The 27,461-nt window shown below is 42.0% G+C and overlaps 1 protein-coding gene across 1 annotated transcript; it reads left to right on the top strand.

Annotated features, from left to right (window-relative positions):
* Positions 1-27,349, top strand: LOC143283126 (polycomb protein EED-like). The gene is made up of 11 exons (XM_076589267.1): positions 1-114; positions 3,273-3,413; positions 5,026-5,118; positions 6,034-6,099; positions 8,509-8,634; positions 10,245-10,418; positions 12,372-12,505; positions 14,331-14,436; positions 22,875-23,039; positions 23,749-23,822; positions 24,553-27,349. Exons 1-11 carry the CDS (start codon positions 25-27, stop codon positions 24,680-24,682), a joined length of 1,299 nt encoding a protein of 432 aa, XP_076445382.1. The 5' UTR covers positions 1-24; the 3' UTR covers positions 24,683-27,349.
* Positions 27,350-27,461: the final 112 nt, after the last annotated feature.

Raw genomic sequence — 27,461 nt, 5'->3', positions numbered from 1 at the left:
CATGTGGTTAACAAGGCAGTAAAAATGTCGGACAGCGAAGAAAGCACGCTGCAAGCGAACAAAAGACAGCGCTTGTCGGCGCCCGTCTACAATGAACGATCTGAAGACGAAATGGTAATAACATTAGAACTAGGGAATACCTTATAGACTGATCTCTAACGTAACATATTGTTTCGATCGTCATATTTATGAATATATTGATTTTTCCATCTCGGTCTTTGGTTTTGAACATTGCCATTTTTCTTTGTAGGCCTATTTTTTCTTCTTCGTTTTTCTTTTTTTTTTTTTTTATCGAATAAATACATAAGATTGTCAAGATCCTAGTGTTTGAAACTCGAGCATCAATTGGCAGGATATTCTTCTTTCATCAATCAGAGAGCAAGGCTGTGTCCGTCACACTAGCCCCTTGCTTTGTGTTGCCTTGGGTTCTTTTACCAGCGCAGTTGTCGGAACTTTAGCCATCGCAGTTCAGTTTGTTACCAGTTAAAATGTATGCAGTGTACACAATATGTCAGTGGAGATTTTACGTATGAGTTTTTAAAACAGAAACGTTTTGGTTTTGGCCTGGTTGACTCGTGGCTGGCACCATCCGGCTGTCTGATGTTGGCTGACTGATACTGTGATAGTGATACTGTTCGTGCCATGTGAGAGCACACGATTGCTTGCGCATGATAATGCCCAGCAACCTGACTGGGTTGACAGTCAGTGATCAATGATTAGAAACCCAGTCAGATAGCTTGGCAACTAGCAAGTTACTTACATTTGTACTGTCAGTGCCCCCACTTCCAACGTAATACATTTCTGTTGGTGACACATTTCTGATGGTGCCACTTTCCTCTGACAGGTTGTAGAATCCTCAAAATTCTGCCTTGACTCAGTGACTGTGGCAGTAGATCTTTGGTATTATGCCAAGGTGAAGAACTTTAAAGTCTATTGCGCCCCCAGTGTTGGCAGTGATAGCAATTAAAGGCCGTGATAATGATTAGCGAGGAATAAGAACAATGAAGACAATTGCTGCCACTCATTTTGTTATAGACCATGACAAAGGTATGAGATAAGCTTGTAATCTTAACTCTTGACTACACGTATGTTTGTCAGTGAAAGGGGTATCACCTCACTGAGATAATCTTTCTTGAGATCTTTTTTTTCTTCCTCAGTGCCTGTGTGTAACCTTATGCTGCTGGTTAGGCATCTGCTTAGCAGATGTGGTTAGCATATATATATATATATATATATATATATGGATTAGTCCAAATGCAGTGATGCCTTCTTGAGAAATTGAACTGAACTGAAATCTCAGGTCAGGATGTCAGTTGCAATTTTTCATTGGGCTTTTGCCTCTTCATACATCATTGATTTTAAAAGCATTCAAAAGACAAGGATTGCAGTTGAAACAAAAGTCACGCTGAAATTTTACCAAGTTTTAGCAGTGAGGAAGGTGGCAGAACGGGAAAGAGGCTCAACTTCCAATGAGGGTGTGGGTTCTTCTTCTTCTTCTTCTGTGTTCGTGGGCTGCAAATCCCACGTTCACTCGTATATACGCGAGTGGGCTTTTACGTGTATGACCATTTTTAACCTGCCATGTAGGCAGCCATACTCCGCTTTCAGGGGTGTGCATGCTGGGTATGTTCTTGTTTCCATAACCCACCGAACGCTGACATGGATTACAGGATCTTTAACGTGCGCACTTGATCTTCTGCTTGCGTATACACATGAAGGGGGTTCAGGCACTGGCAGGTCTGCACATATGTTGACCTGGGAGATCGTAAAAATCTCCACCCTTTACCCACCAGGCTCCGTCACCGTGATTTGAACCCGGGACCTTCAGATTGAAAGTCCAACGCTTTAACCATTCGGCTATTGCGCCCGTCAAGGTGTGGGTTCAAATCCACCTCTCGCCCATTCTCCCAAGTGTCACTGGAAAATCAAACTGAGCGTCTAGTCTTTCAGATGAGATGATAAACCGAGGTTCCATGTGCAGTACACATTTGGCGCTCTGAAAAAGAACCCATGGCAATGAGAGTGTGCGCCTCTGGCAAAATAATGAAAAAAGAAATCCACTCTGATAGGTCCACACATACATAACATAATAAGCATACTCTCAAGGCCTGACAGTTGCGTTTGGTTATGCTGCTGTCAGGCATCTGCCTAGCAGATGTGGTGTAGCATATATGGATTTGTCCGAACACAGTTACGCCTTCTTTTGAAACTAAAACTGATACTCAGTAGTGAGGGGTTAACAATGGTGCGTAGGCTGTTCGACTTTGATTTTATGAATGGCTTCACTTGTAGTTGATAATGGTTGTGATAAAATGAAAAAAAATAAAGAAAAAATAAAGACGGATACTTTCGGAATGATATATAACAGTAGATCATTATAGATTTATAGAAGTATTTCTTATTCTGAAATGTAGACCTGTTATCAAATTATATAATCTTTGTGTGGTGGGGGTGGGTATACATAATTAATCAAGATGCTGTGTTTTATTATGTGCTTGTGTGCATTCAGCTTGATATGTTTTGCATTTTCAATCTTTTGGTCCGACCTTTGTCATGTTTTATGTGTGTGTGTGTGTGTTGGATTTAGATGAAATGAAGGCTGAGATATTTTGTGGGGTGAGTGCCAAGCCTGTGGATGCACAAATAACATCCTGAAGGATGATTAAAGATATACTCTTGAGTTCCATGGGGTGATAGAATAAAGCACAGATGTTCAAACAATATTTTGAACTATAGATTCTTCTCCACCCCAAACCATCTGTGTACATGTATATGTGTGCCTCATTGTTTTTGTATCATGTATGGGTGGGAGGAGGGAGGGAAGGGCCTGGGGGTGAGGTGGGAGAGGTGTGTGAGTGGTGGGTGATGTGGCACTGGGTGGGGTTTTTTTGTGTTTTTTTTGATAATATTTTAAGTGTGTGTGTGTGTGTGTGTGTATATATATATGTGTGTGTGTATCCTAACATTTTGTACCATATTCCTGAGTCGTATTCTCAGTAGATGTAATGTTGAATGCGTTTAGAGCTGCAGGATATATATATGTGTGTGTGTGTATATATATATATATATATATATATATATATATATATATATATATAGAAGCACATCATTATTTTTATTTCTATTATGATTATTAATATGATTGTTATTATGTTCTGTCTTGTGATGTGACCTTGACCAGGATGACCTTTGCTATTATGTTCAGTCTTGTGGTGTGACCTTGATCAGGATGACCTCTTTTATGTTCTGTCTTGTGATGTGACCTTGACCAGGATGACCTCTCCAGCACAGCCAGCACCATGGAGGAATCGTCACGCTGTGACACGCCCACTTTGCCCGGTCGTCGAGGCTTCCGATGGAGTAAGCCATCCAAGAAGTGCAAGTTACAGTTCAAGTGCTCCAACTTTCTGAAGGTATGTTAGTTTGTCACCATCCAAGGAGTTTAAGTTATAGTTCACATGCTCCAGCTTTCCGAAGTTACAGGTCAAAGTGCTTGAACGTTCTGAAAGTATGGTACCATCCAAGGGGTGCAAGTTACAGTGTAAGTGCTCCAAATTTATGAAGGTATGTTACCATCCAGTAAGTTTAATTTATAGTTCAAGTTACAGTTCAAATGCTCCAATTTTCTGAATGTATGTTATCATCTAAGGAGTGCAAGTTACAGTGTAAGCGTTTCAGTTTTCTGAATGTATGTCATTGCTGAAATTTAATGGTGAACTGGAAATCAACAGATGCTGTACTTGGGGCAGCTGGACATGATTTTGTTGACAGGCTAATTTTGTTGTTGTTTAAATGTGTTGCCTTTTGATGTGCAAAACGTGTGCAGTTTCTCTTTTAGAGATATGATAAAGTATTCTTGTGACTTGTCACATGTGGAATGTTTTTTGTTGTTGTTTTCATTTTTGTCTGTTGACAGTGATTGAGTGATATGTTTGTTGTTCTTTTTTTTTTTTTTTTTTGAATTTTCCATTTTTTGCTTCAGATTTTTCCAGTCATGTTTCAGAGTGAGAAGAAATCGCAGGGAATTTATAATATAATCATAACACTGTTAGTTTTTCTTCTTTTTTTTTCTGGGGGGGAGGGTGCGGGGGGGGGGGGGGGGGGAGAGATTAGTGACTGTAACAGATGTTGTGCTGACTTCAAACTTTTTTTGGGCCGCTTCTTAACAGATTGTACTGACCCCTGACCTAGTTAGCATGAATTAAGGACCTGCGGTTTTGAACTGAGAAGTGTTTAAGATCATATCACTTAAATATGATTAAATATGATGTAGAATTATCTGTAAAGAAGAAAAGGAATACCTGGTATTAATGACTTTTTTCTCCATGAGACTTGAAAGATTCACGGTACCACCATCATCATCATCATCACCCCCGTTGTCATCATTATTATTATCAGTCATCATCACCAGCACCAGCCACCACCTCCACTACCACCATCACCACCATCATCATATCATCTTCATCACCATCATCATCATCATCACCATTTTCATCATTATTATTATCAGTCATCATCACCAACACCAGCCATCACCTCTGCTACCTCCACCACCACCACCATCATCATCATCATGATCATCATCATCATCATCATCATCACTGCCCCTTCCTATCTCTGCGGCTGCCTTCACCTCTACACACCATCACGCTCACTACGATCGGCTTCGGATCCACTCTGTTTACGCATACCCAGATTCAAACGCTCGACTGTTGGCCGCCGTTCTTTCTCTGTCTCTGGACCTTGCAATTGGAATGAACTTCCTCTTTTGCTTCGTCAAGTCTCCACACTCAGCTCTTTCAAGTCTGGCCTTAAAACCCACCTCTTCCCAAAATAGCCTCCCTTGCCTGCCTCTTCCTTGTCTGTAGTTTCTACAGTTTTGAGTTATGCATGCGTGTGAATGACCGGTGCGAAAGTGCTTTGATTTGTCTCTGCACAAGATTTAGCGCTATATAAATACCATTATTATTATTATCATCATAATCCATGCTGTTATCATTTCATTGAACATCATTTTCTGCTCAGGAGGATCATGGCCAGCCCATCTTTGGAATCCAGATCAACCTGAACTGTTGTGACTCTGACCCTGTCGTCTTTGCCACCACAGCTCACAACCGGGTATTGAAACATTTAGGCTTGCAACAGGGCAAGATAGATTATGCAAAGAATTGTATCCTTAACAGTTGGAAATGGAGTAAATTTTATTATTTGTTTCTGATGTGGATACTAAATTGTTGCAGCTGCAGTGATTGTGTGTGTGTGTGTGTGTGTGTGTGTGTGTGTGTGTGGTTTCAGTGTTTCTTAAACGAATTCATTTTTCAAAACTGTTACAAAATGAATGCACAGTTTGCACAGCTGATATTCTGTTTAACTGCACTGCAAGATTTGGCAGTCCTAGGTAAAACAGATTTTTATAAAGAGTTCCCAGAATCCAGGTTCTTTGCAATGTATTTTACATCTGCAAAACAATTTTTTGTCTGTGGGGTTTTTAATTGAAACGTGTTTGACTTACTCTCACTTAAGCACACACCACACCACTGTCACTGCATGAAAAAAAAAATCATTAAAATGTTAATGTCAGTATGAAACATATATTTTATACAATACATAGTGAAAACAACTGAAGTTCTCTTGGAAATGTAATGTCCATTGTTGATTTTTTTCCATGAGAAGACATCCTGTATCCTGTATTGGTATTGTCTTTTGTTCCTTGTGTAATTTGATAGGTTTCACCACAGCAGAGTAACTCAAATTAGACAGGTAATGCTAAATGGAGATTTCTGTGTGTTTATGTGTGTGTGTGTTTGTGTGTGTGTGTGGTGAGAAAGAGAGTGTGAGAGAGAGAGAGTGAGTGTGTATCACTGTGTGCATGAGTGTGCATGTGTGTATGTGTGTGTCACTGTGTGTGTTTGCACACAACTGCATGTGCCAGCTTGCAGAGTTGTTTTAAGATAGATTTCACATCAAGCAGCTGTCCCGTAACACGTGGGTATAGAGAGAGCTGTGCTTTTTTTGTGTGTGTTGTCTCATCAGGTAACAGTGTACGAATGCCAAGAAGGCGGGAAGATCAAACTGTTGCAAGCTTACAGCGACCCCAGTGTATCCTTTCTGAGCTCCGGAGTGGGCTGGTTTGTTTGTGTGACTGTATTGCTTTGTGTGTATACACCCCCCGACCCCCACCCCATCACTGTGCTGTGGGGCTTTTTTAGTATACTATAATCAGTATCAACTTTCTCCAGCTTCTTTACAGTCAGTGCTAGAAATGTCCTTTTTGACTCACTTGTGTAAACAAAGTGAGTCTATGTTTTAACCTGGTGTTCGGTTGTCTGTGTGTGTGTGTGTGTCCATAGTAAACTTTAACATTGACATTTTCTCTGCAAATGCTTTGTCAGTTGACACCAAATTAAGCATAAAAATAGGAAAAATTCAGTTCTTTCCAGTCATCTTGTTTAAAACAATATTGCACCTCTGGGATGGGCACCAAAAAAAAATAAAAAAATGAAGCCTAATTATATGCAAACTGCATTTACTGTTATATTTATATTTTTTGTATTCTCTAAACTTGGCACTTTGATCTGATATTCTGACACAACAACAAGAGCAGTCACTATTATCATTTTTTGTTCAAACAGGAACTTCTTTTGCAAAGCATGGAAGTTTTATTTATTTTGCAAACGTTTTGGTGCAGATAGTAAAGAAGGGAAATTACTCTGTAATTAATGCTAGGGGACTTAATTTGCCACAAGTGAGTCTTGAAGGCCTTGCCTCTCTTGTTTCTTTTGTTCTCATTGTTTCTAGATTTATTTTGCCTTTTCTTTCTGTCATCTTCCTTTCTTCTTTCTGTCTTGCTCATCCATTACCTGTATTGTTTACAGAAAGAGTTGTATGTTGGGTGTTCTTACCGTGTTGTATTCTCGTTTTTGTGTGTGTGTGTGCCTAGGATGTAGGAGGTGCTTGTTGGCAATTTGGGTTGTATATGTATACATGTATGTCAGATATATATCTTTAACCACTAGCCCATTGGTTAATTATTCATCTTTTTTTTTCTTTTCTTTTTTTTAAATTGATTTTAAAAACTTTTTAATGTTTATGTCATACAATTCAGACATTCAGTGATATTAATAATTCAGTATGTGTGGATACGGTGAAGTTGATGAACAGAAATCTGTATGGAAAAGGGGAAAAAAATCACTTTGCTTGTACACAATAACAGCACCTCTTGTTGTTCCACTTTCAGTTTACTTAAAGAATAGCACATCTCCCAATGATATAGTTTTGTACTCAGTTAAACAACAAAATCATCATCAAGTTTGGCCTTATAGTACTGTCAAGACAGAGGAGAATTTTACTGTTGAAGAACAGTACCTCTTGTTACTCCACTTTGACTTTACTGAAGTTAAGAATAGCATGTCTCTTGATACTTAGTCATTAAAAAGTACATGTCTCTTAAAAATATTGAATAATTACAGAAAAAAAAACCATGTTTCTTAGTACATAGGAACTAAAGAAAAGCATGTCGTTTAATGATAGGTAATTACAGAGAAGTATGCCTCTTAATACCAATAGTGATTAAAGAATAGCTCATCTCTCAATACTGAGTGACAAGACAAGACAAGGCAAGACGTGTTTGTTTCAGTTAACCCCCATGAGGGAACTTGAAAATGTTACATATTTCATGAAACTCATACAAATATCAGTAGCATTTGGTGTTGCATTCACAAACGTTTTCAGTGGTCTTAACAGCTGTTTGGTTCAGGTTCCCTTTTTTTTTCTTCTCAAGGCCTAACTAAGCGCATTGGGTTACGCTGTTGGTCAGGCATCTGCTTGGCAGATGTGGTGTAGCGTATATGGATTTGTCCGAACGCAGTGACGCCTCCTTGAGCTACTGAAACTGAAACTGAATCTGAAACTCAGGCATGCATCAAACATAATTTGGAGGAATAAAAGAAAAGAAAAGAAAAAAAAAAGAAAGAGAGAAACGTACAAGACATACAGCATCATATGTGAATGGGCATTTATTCCAAACACAAATACAACAAATTCACTGTATTATATAAACAATTTTTTTTTTAATTTAAAGAAGAAAGAAGTGCAAACAAGTTGACTCAGAGAGATGCACAGTGTCTTTCAAGTTGAATCAGAAAGCAGTTATTATCATTTTCAGGAAAATGATCAAACGAGTCAACAGTCAATTGTGATTAATTAAAGAAGGGCAAGTCTCATTACATTTCATAATTAAACAATATCACATCTCTCTGGATATATTGATAAGTAACTAAAGAACGGCACATCTTTTTGATGCTTGTTAAAGAATGGCTCCTCTCTTAATACTAAGCAGAATGAAAGAATACCCTGTTTCTGAATGCTCATTTATTCAAGTCTAACATGTCTCTTGTTTATTTAGTTTTAAGCAGTTAGAGAAATGCACATCCGTTGATACTAATTTACAATAAAAGGGGGTGGGGGGAAAAAAAGAAAGATGACGTTTGTCCGTGACGGTAGTGTCAGACAGAGGAGAACTTCTACTGCTGTGCGTGGTCCTTTGATCCGGTCACCAACCAGCCAATCCTGGCCGCTGCCGGCCTGAGGGGGGTCATCCGTATCCTGTCCCTGTCCCAGATGCAGTGCATCAAGGTAATCAGCGTGTAACCCCCTGACTGTAGTGCATCAAGGTGATCAGTGTGTAACCCCTGACTGTAGTGCATCAAGGTGATCAGTGTGTAACACCCTGACTGCAGTGCATCAAAGTGATCATTGTGTAACCCCTAACTGTGGTGCATCAAGGTGTTCAGTGTGTAACCCCTAACTGTAGTGCATCAAGGTGTTCAGGTGTTCAGTGTGTAACCCCTAACTGTAGTGTATCAGGGTGATCAGTGTGTAACCCCTAACTGTAGTGCATCAAGGTGTTCAGTGTGTAACCCCTAACTGTAGTGTATCAGGGTGTTCAGTGTGTAACCCCTAACTGTAGTGCATCAAGTTGATCTGTGTGTAACCCCCTGACTGTAGTGCATCAAGGTGATCAGTGTGTAACTCCCTGACTGTTGTGCATCAAGTTGATCTGTGTGTAACCCCCTGACTGTTGTGCATCAAGGTGTTCAGTGTGTAACCCCTGACTGCAGTGCATCAAGGTGATCAGTGTGTAACCCCTTGACTGTAGTGCATCAAGGTGATCAGTGTGTAACCCCCTGACTGTAGTGCATCAAGGTGATGAGTGTGTAACCCCTGACTGTAGTGCATCAAGGTGATGAGTGTGTAACCCCTGACTGTAGTGCATCAAGGTGATCAGTGTGTAACCCCCTGACTGCAGTGCATCAAGGTGATCAGTGTGTAACCCCCTGACTGTAGTGCATCAAGGTGATGAGTGTGTAACCCCTGACTGCAGTGCATCAAGGTGATGAGTGTGTAACCCCTGACTGTAGTGCATCAAGGTGATCAGTGTGTAACCCCCTGACTGTAGTGCATCAAGGTGATGAGTGTGTAACCCCTGACTGCAGTGCATCAAGGTGATCAGTGTATAACCCCTGTCTGTAGTGCATCAAGGTGATGAGTGTGTAACCCCTGACTGTAGTGCATCAAGGTGATCAGTGTGTAACCCCCTGACTGTAGTGCATCAAGGTGATGAGTGTGTAACCCCTGACTGCAGTGCATCAAGGTGATGAGTGTGTAACCCCTGACTGCAGTGCATCAAGGTGATCAGTGTATAACCCCTGTCTGTAGTGCATCAAGGTGATCAGTGTGTAACCCCCTGACTGTAGTGCATCAAGGTGATGAGTGTGTAACCCCTGACTGCAGTGCATCAAGGTGATCAGTGTATAACCCCTGTCTGTAGTGCATCAAGGTGATCAGTGTGTAACCCCCTGACTGTAGTGCATTAAGGTGATCAGTGTGTAACCCCTAACTGTAGTGCATCAAGGTGATCACAAATAATTACATAAGTATACAAACACTCACACCCACTTTCACACACATGTATCGTGCCGGTATATATATCTTTCATGCCTTAATTTTTTGCTCCTGTTACGCTGCTTGTTCCGCAACACTCTTGAAATATAAAGGTTTGTTTCATTAACACTCTTGAAATATAAAGGTTTGTTTCATTAACACTCTTAAAATATAAAGGTTTGTTTCATTAACACTCTTGAAATATAAAGGTTTGTTTCATTAACACTCTTGAAATATAAAGGTTTGTTTCATTAACGCTCTTGAAATATAAAGGTTTGTTTCATTTCCTTTCCTGTTCCCAGCACTTCGTGGGCCACGGGAACGCGGTCAACGAGCTCAAGTTCCACCCTCGCGACTGTCGTCTGCTGCTGTCGGTGTCCAAGGACCACACGCTGCGCATCTGGAACGTGCACACGGACGTGTGTGTCATCATTCTGGGAGGGGTGGACGGCCATAGAGATGAAGTCCTCAGTGCAGTAAGTTGCCTCTGATTTTTATTTTATTATTTTTTTGTGTCCTTTTTGACTCACTTGTGTAAACAAAGTGAGTCTGTGTTTCGACCCGGTGTTCGGTTGTCTGTGTTTGTGTGTCTGTGTGTGTGTGTCTGTGTGTGTGTCCGTGGTAAACTTTAACATTGACATTTTCTCTGCAAATACTTTGTCAGGTGACACCAAATTAGGCATAAAAACAGGAAAAATTCAGTTCTTTCCAGTCATCTTGTTTAGAACAATATTGCACCTCTGGGATGGGCACAAAAAAAAAGAAGAAAAAAAAAAGAAGCCTAATTATATGCAAACAGCATTTACTGTTATATTTATATTTTTTGTATTCTCTAAACTTGGCACTTTGATCTGATATTCTGACACAACAACAAGAGCAGTCATGATTATCATTTTTTTGTTGAAACAACAGTAACTTCTTTTGCTAAGCATGGAAGTTTTATTTATTTTGCAAATGTTTTGGTGCAGACAGTAAAAAAGGGAAATTACTCTGTAATTAATGCTAGGGGACTTAATTTGCCACAGGTGAGTCTTGAAGGCCTTGCCTCTCTTGTTTGTTTTTTGGTTACTGGCCCATTATCTGCACGGTTTCAGTGGCATTACTTACTGCTTTGTGGAGTGTTGGGCTGGAGGTAACGCATCCACCTAGGAAGCGAAAGAATCTGAGCGCACTGGTTTGAATCCCATTGTCGCCAAGTGTTTTCTTTCCCCTCCACCAGACATTGAGTGGTGGTCTGGACATGTTAGTCATTCGGACGAGACGATAAGCGGAGGTCCCATGTGAGGCATGCACACAGCACATGTGAAAGAACCCACAGCAACAAGAGAACCGGTTGTCTGTGGCAAAATTCTTTTGAAAAATTCACTTACATAGGAAAAGAAACAAAATTGAAGACAGAAAAGAAAGAAAGAAAAAGGGTGGTGCTCTCAGTGTAGTGATGCACTCTCCCTGGGGAGAGCAGCCTGAGTTTCACACTGAGAAAACTGTTGCGACAAAAAAAAAAAAAAGAGTGATACAGCAATACATTACAATGCAACACTGCTCATTTCGAGTCCCCACTACACGGTCACACCCGGGTTTGTCTGTTGTAGTCCCAGCTTTGGCAGTTCACAGGGAACTATCAGTTTTAACTATTTAGAATTAGTGCAATGCTCTTAGACAAGGCCTATAACTCTTCGGCTGACTCCCCTTTGCCCTTGACCCTTGACCCCAGCGGGGGGGCCTGGGCAGCCCCTGGAACCCTGCCTTCTTCACAGGATGGGACTCTGGGGTACTCTGGTGCCCGCTGTTGTGTGTCGCTTGTAGTGTGTGTGTGTGTGTGTGTGTGTGTGTATGTGTGTGTGTGTGTATGTGTGTGTGTGTGTGTGTGTGTGTGTGTGTGTGTGTGTGTGTGTATGTATGTGTGTTGTCTGCTGTGCAGGTATTTCACTGTTTTTTGTCCTCTGTGTGTGTGTGTGTGTGTGTGTGTGTGTGTGTGTGTGTGTGTGTGTGTGTTGTCTGCTGTGCAGGTATTTCACTGTTTTTTGTCCTCTGTGTGTGTATGTGTGTGTGTGTGTGTGTGTGTATGTATGTGTGTGTGTGTGTGTGTGTGTGTGTGTGTATGTATGTATGTGTGTGTATGTATGTGTGTGTATGTATGTGTGTGTGTGTGTGTGTGTGTGTGTTGTCTGCTGTGCAGGTATTTCACTGTTTTTTGTCCTCTGTGTGTGTGTGTGTGTGTGTGTGTGTGTGTGTGTGTGTGTGTGTGTGTGTGTTGTCTGCTGTGCAGGTATTTCACTGTTTTTTGTCCTCTGCGTGTGTGTGTGTGTGTATGTGTGTGTGCGTGTATGTGTGAGTGTGTGTGTGTGTATGTGTGTGAACACAACCCAAGTAAGGATATGTTGCCGCGCCATGTAACAAAGCCAGCTCCCTTCTCTCCTCCCTGCCAGGACTTCAACCTGACGGGGTCCAGGATCGTGTCTTGCGGAATGGACCACAGCCTCAAGATGTGGAAGCTGGATACTTCGGCCATCGAAGACGTCATCGCTGAGTCCAACAAGTTCAACTCTGCCAAGGGAACACAGTGAGTCTGCGTTATATTCTGAAGCCTGCAGGCATGCCGGGCATGACTTGTAGTCCTATTCTTCCAGTTCTTGTCTGTTTGTGAGTCTGCACTGTTCTGAAGTTTGCGTGCATACAGAGCATAACTTGCAGTCATATTCTTCCAGTTCTTGTCTGTTTGTGAGTCTGTGCTCTTATGAATTTTTGCGTGCATACAGAGCATAACTTGTAGTCATATTCTTCCAGTTCTCTCTATATTTTTTTGCCCCGGATTGATTGATCCCTTAGAGCCAAGGGATGTTTTTGGCCATGGAAGATAATTATTTTTAAAGAGTCTAGCATGCACTTTAATAAAAGAAAGGATATATAATCTGTACTGTTTTATACTGTTCTAAAAAGAAAAAGGAACACACTATCCACTTACAGGCATGTTTACCATTTCTGAGGGCCCGTATTTGTCCTGCAAAATTGATGGAATGGACAGGGTGTCTTGGAAATAGGATATTTGCTGCATGTCCCAGAAAGTAAAAAACTCCAACTGTAACATTTTTTCCAAAGTATCCAGTGGGTACAAGTGTACCCTTAGATGGTTTTCCGACCATTGCAGAAGACACTTTGTGAAAGTCCGCTCAATTTCTGTTTCCAGCGAAGTAATTTCGGCAAAACCAACCATTGCTTCTGGCTGTCAGACAGCTGTTGTACATTTGCTGAGATGTCCCTGAAAATGATACCCTGTCCCTGATTCTAATGTGTGTTGTTCCTGAAAAGCAGATTTGGGGATAGGCATGCCTGCACTTAACTCACTCAGTACTGCCAGTCCTCTCTTCTCCTCTACACAGACCCCTCGGATGTCCAGTGGGTGTCTGAATGACCCAACCTTTAGCTTCCGTCGTCAGAATTGTGGTATTCTTTGTCAACATTCACCTCTTCAGTATAAGAGCCTTCCGCTTGCAATATTTTGATGATGATAATTGGGCTGAAACGCTGTTAACGTCGTCTCTTTTGCCGTTCGTATGGAAAGAGTTAACACAACTGCACAGGAATTTAATGATTTATGATAGGAAAATTCTTACAAATATGTGGATGGAAATATCTGTCTTGGGGCAGCTGAAGGGGTTAATGCTCTTCGCGGTCACTTGAGCATAAGGTGTCAGCAGATCTCCTGACATATCATTTCCTCTTCTACAGTTCTTCTCCAAGCACCCAGTGGTCTGCCTTTCTTTCTTTTCAATTCATGCACCATAGCAATGAGAGAGAAAAAAAAAAGAAAAGAAACACAATTGACCAGAAAAGATTCAGTTAGAGCTGTGATGATCATTTTTGTTGTGTAAATGAAGAATGATTCAAACTTTGTCATGGCTGGAAAATGATGAAAACAGGGCTGAACCCCCTTTGATTAAAGTGGCGGAGGGGTGTGGGTGGCAGGGGTGTGTGTGTGTGGGGGGGGGGGGGGGGGGGGGCGGGGGGGGGGTGGGACTGGAAGGTAGAGGTGTGGGTATTCACTGAAAATGTCATGATTTCCAAATTATCAAAATGTTACTTTTTGCAAAATTGAAAGTATTTCATCACCAAAACAAAAAATGATAATGTGATTTTGTTTGGAGAGTTGTCTTGGAATTTTCTGTTATGCTACTTCTGCATGTGTTTTTAAAATTTTTTTTTTAGTGTATACATTTTATGATTAACAGTATGAATTTATTTATGTCCATTGATTTCTTTAACAAAAGTGAAAAACGTGTTTATCGATCATTGTTTTGTAGATGTACGTGTGTTGTATGTATCCGTATGTATACACGTATGTCTTTGTGTGTGTAGTAATGTGCTGTGATCAGTGCTTCTTCATTCAGACCTTTCCCGACGCTGGTGAACCATTTCCCGGACTTCTCCACCAGAGACATCCACAGGAACTATGTGGACTGCACACGCTGGCTGGGGAACCTGGTGCTGTCCAAGGTAGGGTCTGGTCACCTTTTGCCGTCTCTGTCCTTCTTCTTCTACGTTCACTCATATGCACACGAGTGGGCTTTTACGTGTATGACCGTTTTTACCCCGCCATGTAGGCAGCCATACTCCGTTTTCGGGGGTGTGCATGCTGGGTATGTTCTTGTTTCCAGAACCCACCGAACGCTGACATGGATTACAGGATCTTTAACGTGTGTATTTGATCTTCTGCTTGCATATACACACGAAGGGGGTTCAGGCACTAGCAGGTCTGCACATATGTTGACCTGGAAGATCGTAAAAATCTCCACCCTTTATCCACCAAGCGCCGTCACCGTGATTCGAACCCGGGACCCTCAGATTGACAGTCCAATGCTTTAACCACTCGGCTATTGCGCCCGTCGTCTCTGTCCTTCGTTTTCAAGGGGCAGCAACCCGCACATTCACTCATGTACATACATGTAGGAGTGGGATTGACTGTGTTCCCCCCCTCACCATGGAGGCAGCCATGCTCTTGCTTTCATAGTTGTGTGTTGTGGGTGTTTTCTTGTTTTCCTTTACCCACCACGCACCGACATGGATTGCAGGATCTTTAACTCACTTAGTACTACTGATTAGCTCCCCTGACTTTCCCCAGATGACCCATTTGTATGGGTATGAAATAAAATTGCAAAAAAAAAAAAAGAACATTAGAATTTATGAACTGAAAACTTAAAAACTGATCAGTAAGATAACAAGTTAGTTGGGGACAAAATATAAAATTTCCTTCCTCCTTATGCTATCATACAGTGAGATGATGAAAGTATCCATATTTTTTTGTTAGAAAATTTCACATATACTGACGACTTGTAAACGAATGCAGGAAAGCACAAAGAGTTTAAAACAGATTGAATTCAGAACGTTATATAGCCACGATACGGCCCCTTCTTCTAAATCTGTTGTCTGCCTTGTAACTTGGACGAAACTGGGTCAGAAGCGATCGTTGCCACGTACTGTTCACTTGAACCAGTCACCGTGAAAATAACTCTCCTACTTGGGAGCACAGCGACACACACTGCATTTATTGGTTGCATTGGAGAGACTGAGTGGAAAGGTCAGTTAAGATATTCTTAGCTCATAATGTCATTACGGAAGTTGGGTGCAGCTCCAAAAATCAAAACTATCTAAGGCTCCGATCAGGGCTGTTTGTTGTGAACAGTAGGGCTGCAGTCAAGGCCCGTTGTCAGGAGTGAGTTAACTTTACAGACTGACGGGAACAGAAGCGAAGTGGTTGGAGTGATGGGCTTTCAGTGATATGGTCCTGGGTTTGATGCCCCGGTACTGGTGCCTGGTAAGGCAGGGGTGACGATTTTTCCAGTTTTGCAGTTTAGCTTAACATGCAGACCTGCTGTTGCCCTAACCTCTTGATTGCCCCAGGACAGATCTTTACCTTCCTTCCCTTCCAGTGTGCAGAAATGTGCCCCAGGACAGATCTTTCCCTTCCTTTCTAGTGTGCAGAAATGTGCCCCAGGACAGATCTTTCCCTTCCTTTCTAGTGTGCAGAAATGTGCCCCAGGACGGATCTTTACCTTCCCTTCCAGTGTGCAGAAATGTGCCCCAGGACAGATCTTTCCCTTTCTTCCCTTCCAGTGTGCAGAAATGTGCCCCAGGACGCATCTTTCCCTTCCTTCCAGAGTGCAGAAATGTGCCCCAGGACGGATCTTTCCCTTCCTTCCAGAGTGCAGAAATGTGCCCCAGGACGGATCTTTCCCTTCCTTCCAGAGTGCAGAAATGTGCCCCAGGACGGATCTTTCCCTTCCCTTCCAGTGTGCAGAAATGTGCCCCAGGACAGATCTTTCCCTTCCTTTCCAGTGTGCAGAAATGTGCCCCAGGACGGATCTTTCCCTTCCTTTCCATTGTGCAGAAATGTGCCCCAGGACGGATCTTTCCCTTCCTTTCTAGTGTGCAGAAATGTGCCCCAGGACAGATCTTTCCCTTCCTTTCCAGTGTGCAGAAATGTGCCCCAGGACGGATCTTTCCTTTCCCTTCCAGTGTGCAGAAATGTGCCCCAGGACAGATCTTTCCCTTCCTTTCTAGTGTGCAGAAATGTGCCCCAGGACAGATCTTTCCCTTCCTTTCCAGTGTGCAGAAATGTGCCCCAGGACGGATCTTTCCCTTCCCTTCCAGTGTGCAGAAATGTGCCCCAGGACGGATCTTTCCCTTCCTTTCCTTTCCAGTGTGCAGAAATGTGCCCCAGAGTGGAACCTTCTATCTATGCACTGTAGGAGTTTTCCATCACAAAATCATTAAATTTGTGTGAACTTGTCATAATTGGTTAGTGTGTTCTTTTCCTTTCCCAAAAGTGTAGGTTATATACTGTACTTTCTTTTGATAGTTTGATTGCTTTAATTTTTTTTTTTTTACAATTATTACTCACTCCCCGTGACCAAAACATCCCTTGGCAAATAGTTGTCGTCACTGAGTAGAAAATAGGCTTGGCACTGAAAGAGTTAATTCTGTGTGTGTGTGTATACACATGCAGTGGGTCAAAAGAAACACATTGGGGATCCAGTTATCCATGTCAGTTGTTCAGTGGGTTGTGGTGGAAACACCAGCATACCCAGGATGCATGAGCCATAAACACAGATACCAACTGTTAATGATTTCGCCGTATTTTGTTACGCTTGATCGCACTTTGTTCCGACAGTACATTTTCAACTACATGGCATGGTCACATGCTTTCCTGTTGTAACATTACCCAGACGCTCTAGACCTATCGATAATGAGGCCAGGGCAGTCACTACTATGTGGAGTGGTGGCCTAGAGGTAACGCGTCCGCCTAGGAAGCGAGAGAATCTGAGCGTGCTGGTTCGAATCACGGCACAGCCCCCGAAATTTTCTCCCCCTCCACTAGACCTTGAGTGGTGGTCTGGACACTAGTCATTCGGATGAGACGATAAACCGAGGTCCCGTGTGCAGCATGCACTTAGCGCATGTAAAAGAACCCACGGCAACAAAAGGGTTGTTCCTGGCAAAATTCTGTAGAAAAATCCACTTTGATAGGAAAAACAAATAAAACTGCACACAGGAAAAAATACAAAAAAATGGGTGGCGCTGTAGTATGGCGACGCGCTCTCCCTGGGGAGAGCAGCCCGAATTTCACACAGAGAAATCTGTTATGATGAAAAGAATACAATACAAATACAATACCTTGGTTTCACGTGATGATGCTCAGCTAATCGCATCCATGTTTACATTGAAACAGTATTGAGTGGACCAATCAGCTTAATCGTAGCAGTTACACCGTGTTGCAGGTAGGCCCAAGTGTTTGTATGCCTTGTAGATAAAATGTATGTTTGCTGATTTAGCTCTGAGTCAGAGTGTTGATACCAAAATTCAGAATGTTCCTACCAAAAAGGACGGGTGCAATAGCCGAATGGTTAAAGCGCTGGACTTTCAATCTGAGGGTCCTGGGTTCGAATCTCGGTGCACCTGGTGGGTAAAGGGTGGAGATTTTTCCGATCTCCCAGGTCAGCGTATGTGCAGATCTGCTAGTGCCTGAACCCCCTTTGTGTGTATGCGCATGCAGAAGATCAAATACGCACGTTAAAGATCCTGTAATCCATGCCAGCGTTCGGTGGGTTATGGAAACAAGAATATACCCAGCATGCACACCCCCGAAAACGGAGTATGGCTGCCTACATGGCGGGGTAAATAAAGAAAAACGGTCATACACGTAAAATGTTACATGTCTGAGTGTGTATGTGTGTGCGTCTGAAATCTGATTGAATGACACAGGAAACGAATGATGAGTGCCCAGTGGCAGCCGTCAGTCAACTCTACCCAGGTAGGCAGCCTGTGGTGCAAATGTCCCCATGTATGTAAAGTGTTTAGAGCTTGGTCTCTGACCAAGGATAGGCACTATATAAGTATCCGCATCAAGTATCAAGTATCAAATTCCCTGATTGGTTCCACAAACACTTGACAGGGGTCGGCATCTGTGGACACCCATGATGGCAGATCATCTTGGACAAGATAATTAACACATTTCCTACCGCAAACGAGAGTTTCTCGTTTTCACTGTGACGTCACAGCAGACCCCAAACGAGAGACTCTCGTTCCTGAACAGTACTTTCGTTTTTGCACTTCTCCCGTGAGAATAACCTGCCCTTGTGCTCGTTGCGAGGGGATTCCCCTTCAAGGGACATTACTCTAGTATGCACAAACGTCGGCAGAACGTTTTCGAGTGCGTTGAAAAATGTCGAAGCGACGATCTTTTGCCCCCAAAGTTTGCGAGAACAAACTTGTTCTTGATTCAGACAGTGAATCGGAAGAAGAACTGTCTGATGATATTTCAGGCGAGTTTCAGCCCAGCGATTCATTGGAAAATGACAGTGAAGTGAGCGAAGAACATACTGAGCCGATCACTGATCCACAACCGTCAACATCGCGATCGACTGCGAGTGTCAGTGGAACAAGTCGGAGGGGGCGTGGTGCTAGAGGTCGACCAAGAACGACCAGAGGGGGTGCACGTCAGCAAGAAAAGGAGCAGACGAACCTTCTGATGACCCACTTCATACGCCACAGTTCACAGGTTAGCCTAAGCTTGTGTATGAGTCAGTGTGTGCTTGTGTGAGTGTTGGTGTTAGAGGTGGGTGTGTCAGTTGAAAATGGATTTTTACTGTACCCAGATTGTTATCTACAGTAATTCATTTTTTTTTTTACAGCAGATCTGTTCTGTCAGCAGTAAGATCAGATTGTGTTGGAGTTCAGATGTGGTGTGAACAGATTATGAGAGCGTAAAGGTAAATTATATGATGTGTAAAAAAAAAAAAAAAAAAAAAAAAAAGAAAAAGATTCCAGGTGCTGATTGTGCAAACCACATAGTCTCCCTTTCCTTTCTTTTTTCCAGAATCTAAAATTATGTTTATGTGTGTGTTACAGGCAATCCTGGTATCATGGTAGATATCAGTCCTGATGCCTCTCCTTGGGATTACTTCAACTTGTTTGTTGATGATGACCTGCTGAAGGAGATGGTGGTGCAGAAAAATCTCTATGCTACCCAGTACAAGGCAGCTGTTGGACAGGCCATCAAGCCCCACAACCTCTTGGCAGACTGGCAAGAAATCAGCACCCAGGACAGCCCCACAACCTCTTGGCAGACTGGCAAGAAATCAACACCCAGGACATGAACATATTCCTGGGACCGTTATTGTTGATGGGGATTGTGGACAAACCAGACACCAAGTCATACTGGAGCACAAACCCCCTTCTTGAAACGCCAATTTTTGGGAAAAGTAGGAGTAGGAATCACTTTGAGGCAATCCTCATGGCTTTCCATCTCAATGACAACTCAAAAAACTTACCTCGTGAGGATCCTGCCCATGACAAACTATACAAAATTAGACCACTGATCCAGAAATTGCAAGACAGGTTTGGTGCCATCTACAGTCCACAACAAAATTTAGCCATTGACGAGTCAGTGATGCCATGGCGCGGACGTGTTGGGTTTCGGCAGTTTATTCCCAGCAAACCCATAAGATATGGGATAAAAATGCACATGTGCTGCGAGAGTCCGTCCTCCTATGTCTGCAGAATGGAAATCTATTCTGGGAGAAAGGGGGAGCAAAGAGAGAAGGACCATGGCCCCAATGTCGCCAAAAGACTGGCAGAGGATTTTCACGGGAAGGGCCACACAATTTATATTGACAGGTTTTTTTCATCTGTAGATTTGTTTACAGAACTGAGGCAGAAGGGGACAACCCTCACAGGAACAATACGCAAAGACAGGAGAGGTTTGCCAACACAGCTGGCTGAAAAAAAACTGCTGAAGGGTCAAGCTGCTGAAATGAAGCGCGACATCACACCAAATGAACAGGACCCAAGAGACACAAGTGCTGCCCTACATGTTGTCAGATACCATGACAAGAAGATGGTAACACTCCTTAGTACATGCAGCACAGGCTGTCTTATAGACAGTGGCAAGAAGACCAAGGCCACAAACCAGCCCATCATGATACCAGGTGTAGTACACATGTACAACAACAACATGAATGGTGTTGATCAGTTTGATCAACACATTCATTCCTACTCCTTCAACAGGAAGACCTGGAAATGGTGGAAGAGAGCCTGTTTCCATCTGCTTCATCTGGCAAAAGCACAGTCTTATATCATATACAAAATGAACAACCCAGGAAAAAAACCCAGTCAGCTGCAGTTCACAACTGATCTGATCCAGGACATGCTGGCTGACACACCACCACCAAAAGCCTTCAAGCGCCGGCCTTCTGACCCTCCAGCAAGACTGAAGGAGAAGCACTTCCTGACCAAAGTGCCTGCAACAGCCACCAAGCAGTACCCAACAAGGGTGTGTGTTGTGTGTTCTGTCAGAAAAGATAGTGGGAAGGGATACAAGGTGAGGAAGGTGTCCAGGTACGAGTGTCGCGAGTGCAACAAGGGACTCTGCATGGGGGAGTGTTTTGAGCGCTACCACACCAATGTGGCCTACAAAAAACCCAGAGTGGATGAGGGAGGTGACCAGTAGTTCAAGAAAGCTGTTGACAGTTGTATATATATATATCTTTTTTTTTTCTTTTTTTTTTGGTGTGCTGAGTGGATCTTGACTCAAGTTGGAGAAAACTGTGACTTTGACCTCAGCTGGAAAACAAGTTCAGAAAAAAAACCCAGTGTGTATTTTGAGTGGTAGTCTTTTTGTAATGGTTACACTTCTTGTGACACTTATATTCTTGGATTACCATGGATTTCAACAACAAAAAACAGGTCAGTGGCTATGTTTGTATTGTGCGTCACCCATTTCAGTTTTTTTTTTAAAAACTAATTAAAATAACAATAATTGCAGAAGTTTTTATTTTTGTGTCATGTTTTATGTTGTAACATATAGAACAAACACACAGCCACACACATGCAAAATTTCAAAGCAAACAAACTCATTGTTTGTTTTTTTGCCAATTTTTTTAATTACGTAACCCAACTTTTCATGATTAAAACTGAAAATTACTTGGGCCGGGAGTGTTAATTTGTGCTAAATTACTTGGTATGAATAGTGTTTTAATGACAGAGGGAAATGAACTAATTATGGACAAGATAATTAGTGACAGAGGGAAATGAACTAATTATGGACAAGATGATTGGTGACAGAGGGTAATGAACTAATTATGGACAAGATAATTAGTGACAGAGGGAAATGAACTAATTATGGACAAGATAATTAGTGACAGAGGGTATTGAACTAATTATGGACAAGATAATTAGTGACAGAGGGAAATGAACTAATTATGGACAAGATAATTAGTGACAGAGGGAAATGAACTAATTATGGACAAGATAATTAGTGACAGAGGGTATTGAACTAATTATGGACAAGATAATTAGTGACAGAGGGTAATGAACTAATTATGGACAAGATAATTAGTGACAGAGGGAAATGAACTAATTATGGACACTAATTATGGACAAGATCATTAGTGACAGAGGGAAATGAACTAATTATGGACAAGATAATTAGTGACAGAGGGAAATGAACTGATTATGGACAAGATAATTAGTGACAGAGGGAAATGAACTCATTATGGACAAGATAATTAGTGACAGAGGGAAATGAACTCATTATGGACAAGATAATTAGTGACAGGGTAATGAACTAATTATGGACAATATAATTAGTGACAGAGGGAAATGAACTAATTATGGACAAGATAATTAGTGACAGAGGGTAATGAACTAATTATGGACAAGATGATTGATGACAGAGGGAAATGAACTAATTATGGACAAGATGATTCATGACAGAAAAAAAAGAACTAATCATGGACAAGAAATTCCTGATGAAAAAAAATTAAACAAAGGTTTTGATGCAACACTCTTTTGACACTCTCCTTGGGGAGAGCGGCCAGAATTTCACAGAGAAAATATACAGTGTGATACAATTGTTCCAGATGTAAATTATACCAATAAGTACCATGTAATAGAAATACAACACAATATAGTAACAGCACAAAAAGCAGACATATAGGCAGCAGTACTCCGTTTTCAGGGATGATCTTTTTCCAGTTCATTATGTTTGTATGTTTTGCAGCTTTGTATAGTTTTATGTTGATTTTACTGCATCTGTTCAGTACATTGTGCAAGTATACATGCAAAAAGTGTTTGTGCATATATCTGTGTGTGTGTGTGTGTGTGTGTGTGTGCGCGCGCGCGCATGTTTTATATATAGTGGAAAGTTGATGTTTTTAGCAGGCTTGTTTTGCTATATATATATATATATATATGGTGTGTGTTATTTTACCCTGTATTTTGAATGCCAAATTTCACTGTCTTGGTGAAATCCGTAAGTTACTAACTATCACAAGACTTCAACACACACATTTTTGCTTACTGCGATAATGTATATATATATAAGATAGTTTATTCTGTTCTTTTTTCAATGTTTTATTTTCTTCTGGCCTGTGCAGTCGTGTGAGAACAGCATCGTGTGCTGGAAGCCAGGTGCCCTGGACGCTGACATCAACTCCAACACCTGTTTCAAGTCTGACGACTCGGTCAGCGTTCTGCACCGCTTCGACTACCGGGAGTGTGAGATCTGGTACATGCGCTTCTGTCTGGACTACCAGCAGAAGGTAAAGATCTAGTGTTTGTGTCTGGACTACCAGCAGAAGGTAAAGATCTAGTGTTTCTGTATCCACTACCAACAGAAGGTAAAGATCTAGTTTTTCTGCATCCACTACCAGCAGAAGGTAAAGATCTAGTGTTTCTGTATCCACTACCAGCAGAAGGTAAAGATCTAGTGTATCTGTATCCACTACCAGCAGAAGGTAAAGATCTAGTGTTTCTGTATCCACTACCTGGTGGCCTAGCATTGACAGTACCCTGTGGACTGCGGGTGCTGGGACTGTGACAAAGCCGGGTGTGGCTGTGTATGTGGGGGCGAGCGAGGAGGGCGGGGTGGGGTGGGGTGGGGAGGGGGGGTAATGCTGACAGGTGCGTGATGATGTGACAGATGATGTGACAGGTGTGTGATGATGTGACAGATAATGTGACAGGTGTGTGATGATGTGACAGATGATGTGACAGGTGTTTGAGATGATGTGACAGATAATGTGACAGGTGTGTGATGATGTGACAGATGATGTGACAGGTGTGTGATGATGTGACAGATGATGTGACAGGTGTGATGATGATGTGACAGATGATGGCTGACAGGTGTGTGTGATGATGTGACAGATGATGTGACAGGTGTGTGATGATGTGACAGATGATGTAACAGGTGTGTGATGATGTGACAGATGATGTGACAGATGATGTGACAAGTGTGTGATGGTGTGACAGATGATGGCCCTGGGGAACCAGGTGGGACGGATCTTTGTGTGGGACCTGGAGGTTGAAGACCCTGCCCAGACCAGGTCAGAGCTGACATGTTTCTGTTGTCATCCATACGTTTGAAAATAATAATCAGCTTTTTTTTTTCTGAAGCACCAGTTTCCAAATTACCTGCTCGAAAGTTGCAGTCAACGGTAAAAAAAATAGTCCAAATTTTTCGATAAACCACATTGTCTGCTGTCATTTTAGCTGGCGTCATTAGTTGCTGAAACAGGCACATCATAGGTTTTATGATGTTTGGAAATGTCAACAGTAGTGGAACATGACGCAATTAAAATTTATATATGCAGTTTATTTTTCAGTGTTATAATGTGCTTGGAGAAATTTCCTGAACAGAACTAAGATTTTTTTAATGTACAAAATACTTTTCTAACCATAACCTGTTTCAGAAATTTCCTGAACAGAATTAAGATATTTTTTTTATGTACAAAATACCTTTCTAATCATAACCTGTTTCAGAAATTTCCTGAACAGAATTAAGATTTTTTTTATATGCAAAATACTTTTCTAATCATAACCTGTTTCAGAAATTTCCTGAACAGAATTAAGATTTTTTTATATGCAAAATACTTTTATAATCATAACCTGTTTCAGAAATTTCTTGAGAGAATTAAGATTTTTTATATGCAAAATACTTTTCTAATCATAACCAGTTTCAGAAAGGTGTGTGTGTGGGGGGGGGGGGGACATCGCTCTGGCAGCTAAGTGTCCTGAGCCATTCTAATGCCTGGACCTTGGAACGTTTTTGAACAGGTTCACCAAGCTGACCCACCAGAAGTGCAGCACAGCCATTCGTCAGACGGCTTTCTCCAAGGACGGCAGCACTCTGTTGGCCGTCAGCGATGACGCCTGCATCTGGAGGTGGGACCGCGTCAAGCCCTGATGCCTTCCTGCAGGCCTGCCCCCTGGCTGGAAACCGTCTCTGTCTGCTCTGTGAGGCATCCTCATCACACACAGACCTGGGATCGTGCCTTACATTAAAGCTTGCGTTGTGCTCTCTGGACTGACTGTGCCATCATCCTGGGGTGGCAGTGGCAGATAGAAATTATTATAGAAAAAGAAAACAGTCGTGGAGGGGGTGGGGGGGGGGGGCTTGGGGGGGGGGTTGACCATTTTCACAACTGTGAATCTTGTGGCAAAAAGATACCAGTTTTAATTTAAGCATTTTCTACTGTATATTTTGGGGGTAAAAAAAAACACACGTTCTCTTCTAATGGATGCTTCTAGAATGTAAAGTGTGCACGTGAAAGAACCCACAACAACAAAAGGGTTGTCTTGTCCCTGGAAAAAATTGATAGGAAAACAACTTGCAGGCAGGAAAAACAAAACAAAACAAGCCAACAGACAAGTGTATCAGTGCACCATAGAGATGCACTCTCTCTTTGGGGAGAGCAGCCTGAATTTCACACACAGAAATCTATTGTGACAAAATGTAAAATAAATACAATACAATAAAATACAATACATGTAGACAGTTTCAATAAAGAATTGACAGTGAAAAACAGCACAGTACACCACTCATTACAGTTGTCCATGGCAGCTTTTAAAATCCCCTTCTGTTAAAAGTCAATATCTGAATTTTAAAAACAACAACTTAAAAAAAAAAAATTAAGTATATGCAGGATAGAGATTTTTTTTTCAACTTTCACTGGAAGGCTTTTTGCCTCAAGTGGTGCAATATAGGATTGTTAATTCAGTATGTAAACCCCTTTGGCTGTGCGATGTATGACACTGCACAGCTGTAATCCAACAACAACTTTTAAAAAAGAATTAAGTATACGCAGAAGAGAGACTTTTTTTCAACTGTCACTGGAAGGCTTTTTGCCTCAAGTGGTGCAATATAGGATTGTTAATTCAGTATGTAAACCCCTTTGGCTGTGTGATGTATGACACTGCACAGCCGTAATCCCACAGCTGTGTGTTTGTGTTGTACTTGTTGGTCACGTTCTTGTCATGTTCAACACAGCAGAACAGCTGACAATAGGGGGAGGAATGCTGTGTGACACTTGTTGGTCACGTTCTTGTCATGTTCAACACAGCAGAACAGCTGACAATAGGGGGAGGAATGCTGTGTGACACTTGTTGGTCATGTTCTTGTCATGTTCAACACGGCAGAACAGCTGACAATAGGGGAAGGAATGCTGTGTGACACTTGTTGGTCATGTTCTTGTCATGTTCAACACAGCAGAACAGCTGACAGTAGGGGGAGGAATGCTGTGTGACACTTGTTTGTCACGTTCTTGTCATGTTCAACACAGCAGAACAGCTGACAATAGGGGGAGGAATACTGTGTGACACTTGTTTGTCATGTTGTCATGTTCAACACAGCAGAACAGCTGACAGTAGGGGGAGGAATGCTGTGTGACACTTGTTAGTCACGTTCTTGTCATGTTCAGAACAGCTGACAATAGGGGGAGGAATGCTGTGTGACACTTGTTGGTCACGTTCTTGTCATGTTCAACACAGCAGAACAGCTGACAATAGGGGGAGGAATGCTGTGTGACACTTGTTCGTCACGTTCTTGTCATGTTCAACACAGCAGAACAGCTGACAATAAGGGAAGGAATACTGTGTGACACTAGTTCATGTTCTTGTCATGTTCAACACAGCAGAACAGCTGACAGTAGGGGGAGGAATGCCCTGTGACACTTGTTGGTCACGTTCTTGTCATGTTCAACACAGCAGAACAGCTGACAGTAGGGGGAGGAATGCCCTGTGACACTTGTTGGTCACGTTCTTGTCATGTTCAACACAGCAGAACAGCTGACAATAGGGGAAGGAATGCTGTGTGACACTAGTTCATGTTCTTGTCATGTTCAACACAGCAGAACAGCTGACAATAGGGGAGGAATGCTGTGTGACACTTGTTGGTCACGTTCTTGTCATGTTCAACACAGCAGATCAGCTGACAGGAAAGGAACTGAACACTGTGCCCTCGGCTGTAGGGGATGCTGTTTTGTTTGCTGTTTAAAAAAAAACTCACTCTCCTGGCCCTGTTTACATCTGGCGTCATGGGAATGCCTTTGTTGTTGACTTGCACGCACACGCAAGCACATGGCGAGTTGCAGAGCCATGATGATTAACTGAAGAGTTAAGTCCTGTTGACTGAAGATCTGACCTGCGCTTTGCAGTCGAACACTTCCTTGGCCCTGGGCAACTAGGCTCCAAAGATTGCAGAGAGTTTACAACACTTGATGAGGTACAGAGATTAAAAAAAAGAAAAAAAGAACAAAGGTTTTTTTGTGGTTATGTAATTTTCATGTGTATATAGTGGAACTTCATTTGTTAATGGTCATCTTTATGGCTTGAAGTACATGCAGTGTGTGTCCATGTGTGTGTGTGTGTGTGTTTGCCTGTTTGTGTGTGTGTGTGTGTGTGAAAAAGTCATTTCAGGTTTTCAGTCATTTTCATTTGACAGTTACAAATTTGACCATTGGAAAACGCTGGCAGCACTGTCATGAATTGCATTGTTAGGATGGTGCCACAGGTACCCTACTGTGGATGTGACCAGAGTGGAAGTTGCATGCATGCAAATAAAGATTTTATGTCAGTATTTGTTGCTGTGCTTCTTTTCAAAGTTTCTGTGTTTATCTGCAGGAACTTTAGGTCCTCTCTGTTGGAGTATAATTGGGTGATGATGAATTCCCAACGCACACAGTTAA

The sequence above is a fragment of the Babylonia areolata genome, chromosome 6, assembly GCF_041734735.1.
Source record: "Babylonia areolata isolate BAREFJ2019XMU chromosome 6, ASM4173473v1, whole genome shotgun sequence".
NCBI classification, from domain to species: Eukaryota; Metazoa; Mollusca; class Gastropoda; order Neogastropoda; family Buccinidae; genus Babylonia; species Babylonia areolata.
Note: the sequence above shows the minus strand (reverse complement) of the source record. Positions and strands in the feature narration are given on the sequence as shown.

Bases quoted from the DNA above. Each gene is read 5' to 3' on its own strand.
- LOC143283126 (XM_076589267.1), top strand. From the start codon at position 25: ATGTCGGACAGCGAAGAAAGCACGCTGCAAGCGAACAAAAGACAGCGC. The intron at 115-3,272 runs GTAATAACATTA...GACCTTGACCAG, and splicing joins AACGATCTGAAGACGAAATG to GATGACCTCTCCAGCACAGC. The intron at 8,635-10,244 runs GTAATCAGCGTG...TCCTGTTCCCAG, and splicing joins CCCAGATGCAGTGCATCAAG to CACTTCGTGGGCCACGGGAA.